Raw genomic sequence first — 8728 nt, forward strand, 5'->3', positions numbered from 1 at the left:
TTATTCACTTTTGAAAAAACATATCTACCTCATACTGTGCCCATCACTTTGTTCTCCACACGCCTATTCACACGGGCAAACCTCCACTTCTCCTCTCCAGGCAGGCGGCGGTGGCGGGAGGGGAGGCAGCGCGGAAGGGAAGTTAAGATGCGTGCACGGAGCTATTTCCCTCTCCACCACCTTTGGCCAGCTATTGTTGGCCCAACAAAAGGACTCGCTCGCGGGGGATCGGGACCCTGCCGAAAACGGGCAGCTCCGGGGGCAATGTGCTGTCCCGGCTAAGAACGCCACCGCTTCTCACCTACCGGGTCCCGCGTGGGCTTCCCGCATGTCCCGGGATTACCGCTCTAAAACCGAGGCCATTCCCTCCGCGGCTTCGCGGCCGAACCCCCGCACGGCAGCGCCGCGCTCCCTGCACCGTCCCGGGCGGGCAGCGCTCCGCACCGGCACCTACGGCCGCAGCGAGAGCCGGGCGGACCGACGGCTACTCCCGCCAGGCGTGGGGAAGCCAAGGGGGGCATTTACCGGAGCCTCCGAGGTTTGGCTGTAAGCAAAAGGATGTTTCCCCAGAGCAATGCGGCGGCGGGGAGAGCCCGGCGCGGCCGGCCGAGGGCTCGCTCTGTCGGCGGGGCGGACGCGCCGTCGGGGCGCGCCCCGGCACCCCCGCCGGGCGCAGGTGAGCGGCGTGCAGAAGCAGCGGCGGCTGGCGGCCAACGCGCGGGAGCGGCGGCGGATGCACGGGCTGAACCACGCCTTCGACCAGCTGCGCAATGTCATCCCCTCCTTCAACAACGACAAGAAGCTCTCCAAGTACGAGACGCTGCAGATGGCGCAGATCTACATCAGCGCCCTGGCCGAGCTGCTGCACGGCCCCGCCGCCCCTTCCGACGGCCCCGGCAAGGCCGAGCACCGCGGGGCCCCCTTCGAGCCGCCCTGCGCCGCCGCCGGGGCCGGAGCTCCGCCGGGGCCGCCCGCGCCGCCGCCGGGGCCGCCCAGAGCGTCGCCCCCCGGGCACGGCCGGACTCGCTTCCCCCCGCCGCCGGCCGCGGGGGGCTACTCGGTGCCGCTCGACCCGCTGCACTTCTCCTTCGCGGAGGGCGCCCTGATGGGACAGAGAGCCCCTTCCCCCGCCCTCCTCCTGCCGCAGCCCGGGCAGCCGCCGCAGGAGAGGAGCAAGACGTCGCCCCGGTCCCACAGGAGCGACGGGGAGTTCTCGCCCCGCTCCCACTACAGCGATTCGGATGAGGCCAGCTAAGTCAGGGGCGTCGTCCCCGGCACCCCCGCAAGGCCGCCCCTCGAAGCACAGACTCCGCCGTGGGCTGAGCAGCCGGACGCGGTGCCGCCACGGACGGCATCGGCTCCCCACGGTCGCTTTGAAATCCGCCCCCTCGTCTCCCACCCCCGGCAGCCCCTGGTTTGTCCAGGGGGGATGGCTGTTAGCGAGTGACTGTACCCGCCCTGTCTGTCAGGGTCGGATGGTTTGTTTTAACCTTTAGTTTACACTTCGAAAGTTTCTTTCGCCTAGAAGTCGTTGCCGTTCCCTCCTGCCAACACGCCAGCTCGCAGCGCGGAGCCTGGCTCGCCCCGTCGGCGAGCGGGCGATGCGCGGGGAGAAGCCTGGCCCCGCTGCCGGGGGCGCCGCCGGCGCCATCCATCCCCACCCAGCCGTGAACCCGCCCTGGCACCCCCGTCTTCAGAACACCGATCCTGCCGTGGGGCATTGCTGTGGAAACACACACACACACATAGACACACACACAAGTCCACAGGGATGTCTAACCTGTAAATAGCGGAGAAAATTTGGATTTTCCTTAGAGCACCATGTCGGCGTCTTTTGGGGGGAAACTTGGCGCAAGCACTTTATCAGCGGCTGGAGATGCAGTTTCAAGAGGAAAGCTACTAACTGCCAATTGGAGACCAATGTTTAATTAAGCCACTTAATCCTAACGCTCTCTTAAAAACGAAAACGGTTTTGTCGTGTCAAACTTTTATGTCAGTTTTATTTTCCTTTTGTGGTAATAGGAAACGTATTTATTATGCAGTGTTTGCAATTATTTCTGCTTTTCTCTTTTTTAAAAAAAAAGTTCTTTTCTACGACGAAAATCGTTTATTTTGATTTTAGCAACGCCAGCTGCCATTGTTTTATGTATTTTAATTTTGAAAATTTTTTGAGATCAAATAAACGTGGAGAAAAAAAAAAAAAAAAGCACCAAAACCACCAAAACAAAATCAGCCTCGAATCGTGATCGGGTTCAACTTCTCCCTTCGCCCTGGCTGTGCCGGGGTGGTGTCAAACTCCGCGGCGGGGGTGAGAGGTACAGGGTGATGGGGCGCTCCGGCTGCCTGCAGAGGGACGGGCGGACCCCGGGGCCGGTGTCCGGGGCGGGCTGTGCCCCGCGTGGGGCAGCGCTACCTCCGCTCCCTGCGCCGCCGGGACCCTGTCCCATTCCCGTCCCACCGTTCCCAGCGGAACCGGGGAATTGCAACAAGTGCAGGGTGAGGAGCTTGTCGCTGTTCTGTAGCGCCTGTCCCCGCACCGCCGCTCAAGTCACATCGTTCCCTTCTTCCCCACTCCTCGGGGACGCGAGCGGATCTTCCCACGGAGTCTCCTCGGTATAAGCCGAGCGCAAAGGGCTGGGAGCGGGCGGAGAAGCTGGCGGGGTTTCGGGGACACGCGAGCAGCGCGGCGGGTCACCGGGGATCAGGATGTGGCCCCTGGGCTCGGAGGGGAGTGGGGGATTGGCTGATGCTCAGCCCAGCCTGCCCGTGACACCGGAGCCGTGTCGGTGCCGGGGTCCCGCTGGGGTCAGCAGGTGACCCGGGCAGGGGGTGTCGGAGGGGCGATCACTTAACCGGGCGCGGCCAGGGGAGCGGCCCCGCGGGTGTCGCTTTCCCTGCAGAAACAGGGCACCTGTCCCCCCGGTAACCCCTGCCCTGCTCGCCGCCAGCACACGGCCGCCGCCCGTACCTGCCGAAGCGGGCTACGGTCCCGCAGGGCGGAAAGTTTATCGGGAGGGTCATTTGCCTTCCTCATAAAATGCCTGCTTTGTCGGGGTAGGTCAGCTTTGGTTACCGGCACTGATTTCTGTGCAAGGAACTCGCACCTTGGGGTCCCATCACGGGAGTGGTGCGGCGCAGCAAAAAAACCACCAACTTTGGGGGCGTTGTTTTGTTTATTTGGTTTAATTTGGGGATGTACTCGGCGCGGGGGAAGCGGCGTGACCGAGGGGCATCACCCGCGGAGGGTCCCGGCGGTGCCGGCCGTGGGTGGAAGGGCTGCGTGCGGCCTCTCTCCGCCCCGCCGTCCCGGGCTCTGCCTCCGCGGCTGCGGGCACTCGGCGTGGTGGAAAAGAGCGCATCAAAATCCTCCCCGCTCCCTCGGTCGGGTCCCTTCCCCCGACGGACGAGCGCACCGCATGGCGCGGCTGGTGCTCGCAGCCGCAGCGCAGCAGCACTCTGAGGGTTTTTTCTTCTTCTTTTTTTTTTTTTTTTTTTTTTTAAACTCTTCTTTGAAAGAGATACCCGGCCGCATTCCCATTTTAAGGTTCAGCTATAGAGTTTGCATAACAACCGCTTGGCAGCCCCCCTCTCTTGCACTCCGTTAACAAGCTGTAACGTATAGCTGCAGGTTGCTATAATCTCATTAATATTTTGGAAACTTGAATATTGAGTATTTCAGACCGCTCATTCCCCATATGCCAGGCCACTCCCGCTATGCTGGCTGGTTCCTTTCTCTCCATTATTAGCAATTAGCTCCTACCTTCCAAAGTCAGATCCAAGTATCCAAGATACTAGCAAAGGAATCAACTATGTGTTGCAAGCTAAGCATGCTTAATATCTCCCAAACAAACAAAGAGACAACATTTCTTTAAGTAATGAAGATGGATAAATCGCTTTATTGAGCCTGCGACAGTGTTTGTTTTGTATAGACTACCGCAAAGTTTTTTAACAAGAGCGGGGACGCGCACCAGCCCCTGGAAGCAGTCTCGCCCGGTTTGCTTCGTGGGGTTTTATCATCCTAAACGGGCTTTTATTTGAAAAGGGCGAGTCAGAAGCGCACTATCCGAGCGTTAAATTTTGGCTGAACGCTGACTGTCCTCCGGGGTGTGCGAAAGGAGCGCGGGGGCTGGGGGGGCTTGGGGAGGCGGTCGCCTTTGTGCGAGGCGCACGGCGGCTCCGCTGGCTTTTGAGCCCGGATCAAAGCCGGATGGAGCGCGGCCGCGAGCTCCGGTGCGGGGCTCTGCGCCGCCGTCCCGGGCATTCCGGGGGCACGGAGCGGGGCGAGGCGCGGCGGCCGAGGCGCATCTCTGCCCTGCAGCTCTCCGGCTGCTGTTTGCTCAACCTCTGGCCTCGGAGAGCGAGGAGGAAAGGAAGGGGGAGAAAGGGTTAAACCCAGCGAGGGGAGACCAGAAAAGCGCAGGGACCACGGCGGGGGGGTGTGGGGGGTTAGAAGGGGAGTTGGCCGTGGGGCCAGTGTTTCTTAATTAGAGCGGGGCGGACAATGCTTTGGGGCGGACAATGGGGGGGACAGGGGGGCTGGAGGGCGGAGGGGGGGTCTGGCCTCGCTCCCGGCCGCGGTGCGCCGTGTCTGGAGCGGAGCACGCGTTGTCAGCTGGTGAGCGCAGCGGCCTTTCAGGCGCCTCCCCAGGGAGCTGCGCGCCCGCGGTGAGCTCCATCGTCACCCCCTCCCCTCCATCATCATCATCATCGGCCTCCTCCTCCTCGGCGGCCCCCCACCCCAGCCGAGCACAACAGCCAGCATTCAAGCCCCCTTCCCTCCCTCCCCTCGCACAACAGCAGCGCAGTGGCAGCCACGCCACCTCCCAGCAACCAGCAGCACGCGAGGGCACCGCCGGGGCACCTGAAAGAGTCAAAGCCAAAGAAAGGGAGACAAAGGAGGAGAAAAAGATACGCAGGAGCGGCCCAGCGTGTCTGCTCCGACAGTGCGGAGGGGCAGGCGCCCACAGAGGCATGGGCGAGCCCACGCGGAGGCCGGCACGCACACGCGTGGCACTCGCTCGCAGGGGTCCGAGCCGCTGCAGCACCCACGGAGACACGCAGAAATCCCTCCGTGCAGGGCACATGGAAGCACCCCGGCAGCTTTGCGCCCACAGCCCCGTCCCCGCGAGGGGCACCTCCCGGCTTGGCTATCTCTGTGTGCCCCACTGCCCTGGCCCCACCTCTGACACTGTCACCCGCGGGCACCGATGCAGGGACGCGGCGGGAGCCGACCTTGTGTCTGGTCACCCGCATGTGCCTGCCCGGGAGAGAAAAATGGGGGGAAAGTGGCGAGGGATCGGCTTGTGCGTGGGTGAGGCAGGGATCCTGCCGGCCCCGCTTGGGAGCATCCTCTCCTCGGGCAAGCCAGGCTGGAGCAGCGGGGAGCTGCGGGCGCACCCAGGGGGACAAGAGGTCGAGTTTTCCGCCCCTGGCCAAGTCACTGCAGCGCGGAAGGGGCTTTGCTCGGGGCTGTGTGTACGCCGGGGTCGGGGCTGGGGCGCACGGCCGCTGCCCTCCCGGAGCTGGGCTCCGGCCTCGGAAAGCCACATGCTGCCCTGCCGCCTCCCCGTGTTAACTCCAGGCGGACTGTCTCTGAGGAGTCCCCGGGAGCGGATGGGAGCGCGGCTCCGCGGGCTGCGCTGCCCCTGTGCCGCGGGTGCGCTGCCGCTGCCGCCGCTGGCCATGTCCAGGCTGCCCAGAGCGGGGCAGACAGAAAGGCTCTTCTGAAGCGCTATCGAATGGCTCGGGATGCCTTCGGGAGCCCAGCCAAGGCGTGTCAAAGGCGGTTTGAGCGGTGAAGCATTTAAACGCTTCAATGGGTGACTTTCTGGCGTGTGCTTTTCTCCCTCCCTGCTTAGGCCCGGGAGGAGGGAACAGGCCTTTTTACTGAGCTCCTCCGGGGGTGGATGCGACACCCCCAGCCCCCAGCCCGGTGCCGCAGCCGGGCTCTTCCCCGCGGGGCGCCAGCGGCGGAGCGGCCGCCTCTGCCCCGTCGGGCAGAGGGAAGAGCTCGGGTCTTCTGCCGCTCCCCGCAACTTTTCGCTCCCGGCTCGGTTTAAGCTGCTCGGGGTGGGGAAGTGCCGGCCCGTCGCACCCGCTGCAGCGCGGAGTGCGGCTGGGACCAGAGACGGGAGCTTGTGCAGCGCGGGGATGGGCTCTCAGCAGGGCTGACAGGAGATTTGGGAGTGGGAAAACAAGTCCCCTCCGTTTCTGAAGAGATTCGTTTTTGTATTTCATCCCGGGGTTTTCCTCCGTTTTTGGGTGGTGTTTTTTTGGTTTTGGGTTGTTTTTTTTTTTGGTTTTTTTTTTTTTGGGGGGGTGGATTTTTTGGCTTTTGTTTGTTTTTTGTTGTTGTTTTTTTGTTTGTTTTGGGGTTTTTATCCTTGTTGTTGTTTTGTTTGTTTTGGGTTTTTATTTTTTCTTCCCCCTCTTCCCCCGCTCTGCCCACTCTGATCTCCTCTTTCTTTCCCGGTGTCCCGGCGGCCATCCCCTTTCCCCCGCTGGACACCGGGGCGCTGCCGCCGCCGGGGTGCGCGGGGAGCGGCGGCGCGCTCCCGCCGTGGGCGAGCGGGGCTGCAGCACTTTTGTAGGGCGGCTAATCAATGGCACATCAGCGAGACAGCGCATCAGCCCATCTGCTTGATATATATTCAGAAGGGCTCCAGCCCTTTTGAAGTCTAATTTCTTCCCCGGGAGAACGCGGCGGATAATTTACCATCATTTCCCAGGCAGGGCGGCCAGCGGGTTAACCCTTTCCCCAAGCGCTGCCGCCGCGGGTTTGCCTCCCGAGCGAGCAGTTTTGAATGCCTCAGCGCCTCGCCACAAACTTGTAAAAGTGCCTCTTTAATGGTACGTGACTCGCTGAAACAGGACACCGGCCCACCGGCACGGTAACCCCCTCTCCGGCTTGTCAGACTGGGGTTTAAGAGACCCGTTCGGAACAAGCAAATCCCTCGGCCCTACCGGGTCAGCTCGTATCATTTCAGCTCCAGCCACCCACTGATATTCTTGTGTTTCGACATCTTTGGTCTTGGGGGTTTATTTTTGTTCCCATCCGATGCTCAGACACGCAGTTTTCTCCGGAGGCAGGAGCCAGGGTGGGGAGCGAGCGGCGCGTCGCGTACGGGCTGCGGTGCGACCCTGCGCTGCAGAATCCCCTGGCTCAGAGGGTGGCGGGGCCCGGCAGGTGCGGGGGGACGGGAGGATGCGGAGGATGCCAAGCCCGCACCCAGCACATCTGGGATGCGCCCCGCAACGAGCCAGCGGAGCTTTCCGACTTCCCCGGGTAGGGGAAGGCGTTTGACTCGGCAAATTCCTGAGCGCTTATTTGTTTTCTCTGCTCCCTTCCTCCCGCAAGGGCTCTGCCAGGACGGGAGATGCCCTGACTGCCCTGACTGAACTCTGGTTCAGGGGACAGGTTGAATAAACCCGAAACGGTTGAGCAGCATCACCTGCTTCCCATAAACCCCAAAAGCAAACCCTGGGGACCGGCCGGAGCCGCCGCAGAGCCCGCAGTCCCCACCTGCACCTCGCTTATCTACAGTCAACATTTTTATCCTGCCACAGAAAGGTTCCTGCTCGCTCCCGGCTCCGGGGCGGCATCCGCAGCTACACCCTGGCCCCCCCGCCGCTCCCCCGGCAGTCGGCGGACACCGGCCCCCCTTCCCCCCGAACTGAGGAGCCCCCACTTCTCCTGGGAGCAGTGCGAGGAGATCAGCTTATTTATTTATTTATTAATTTATAAAATTCACCCGCCATGAAGGAGCAATGTGTGACAATGTCTCCTGCAACACCTCTTCTTTAAAGTCTGCTTCAAAAAAGGAGGAGGGTGGTGCATTTATTTATTGGGGGTTTTTTAACACAGAAAAGATAGATCTTCTGCCTAAACATTTTGTGGCTGGAGAGGCTGGGAGAAGCCTTGCTGTTGGTTTCCACTGGAGCAGGAGTGGGCTGTGCACAGAGTCAGAGCAAAGAGGGGAGGCAGGGGAAGCAGGGATCCCCGTCAGAGTGGGCAGTGGGCTCCTCCATACTCCATTTTGGAAAGCAATGGAAAGGGGGCTGTGTACTTAAATACAATTTGTCTACTTCGGATTTCAGGTGCTGTGGGCAAAAGTACCACTTCAGTGTTTGCTTTGTATTAGCCACAGATGATATTATTTTATTTTTCTCATTCCAGCACCAATGCTGAACTTAGGGCCAGTGTTACATGAAGGTCCCCCCAAATGCTGACTGTCAGCAAGCTGTGATGATCTGTGGTGGGGCTGCACAACCATCCTACAGAAATGGTACAGCTGAGAGCTTGGCCAAGGCTCACACAGCGACTACTCATAGTTCTCAGTCCCTGATCTCCTCTGGCCTAGGGGGAATTATCCTGTCTGTGTAGAAGGACACGAGGCCCAGAAACATTAAATGACTTGGTATGGACAGCAGGAGCCCAGGGCCAAAGGGGATGAGTGTGGAATGTGTGCCACAGCCTTCTCACACAACACACTTTATTCCAGTTGCTTCAAAAGCATTTCCAGTTGCAAGACTGCTCAAATCAAAGAACGTTCAGCCAGAGGCTGGCTTTACACCTCCAGATATGTTTCACACAGTTTTTGATAGGGTCATCCATTCCTGATGCCCCAGGAAGCAGGGTGCAGAGCAGTTTGTGTTACCCCAGCTGTAGCCTGTTATCTAGGATAGGTCAAGAGGGAGGGAGAGGTCAATTTTCTGATATAGGATAAAG

At 60.8% G+C, this 8728-nt stretch overlaps 1 protein-coding gene across 1 annotated transcript; it reads left to right on the forward strand.

Moving 5' to 3' along the window:
* Nucleotides 1–574: 574 nt before the first annotated feature.
* Nucleotides 575–1255, forward strand: ATOH1 (atonal bHLH transcription factor 1). The gene has a single exon (XM_039710766.1). It carries the CDS (start codon nucleotides 575–577, stop codon nucleotides 1253–1255), a length of 681 nt encoding a protein of 226 aa, XP_039566700.1.
* Nucleotides 1256–8728: the final 7473 nt, after the last annotated feature.

Source organism: Passer montanus, unplaced genomic scaffold (genome assembly GCF_014805655.1).
Source record: "Passer montanus isolate IOZ18808 unplaced genomic scaffold, ASM1480565v1 scaffold23, whole genome shotgun sequence".
Lineage (NCBI taxonomy): Eukaryota > Metazoa > Chordata > Aves > Passeriformes > Passeridae > Passer > Passer montanus.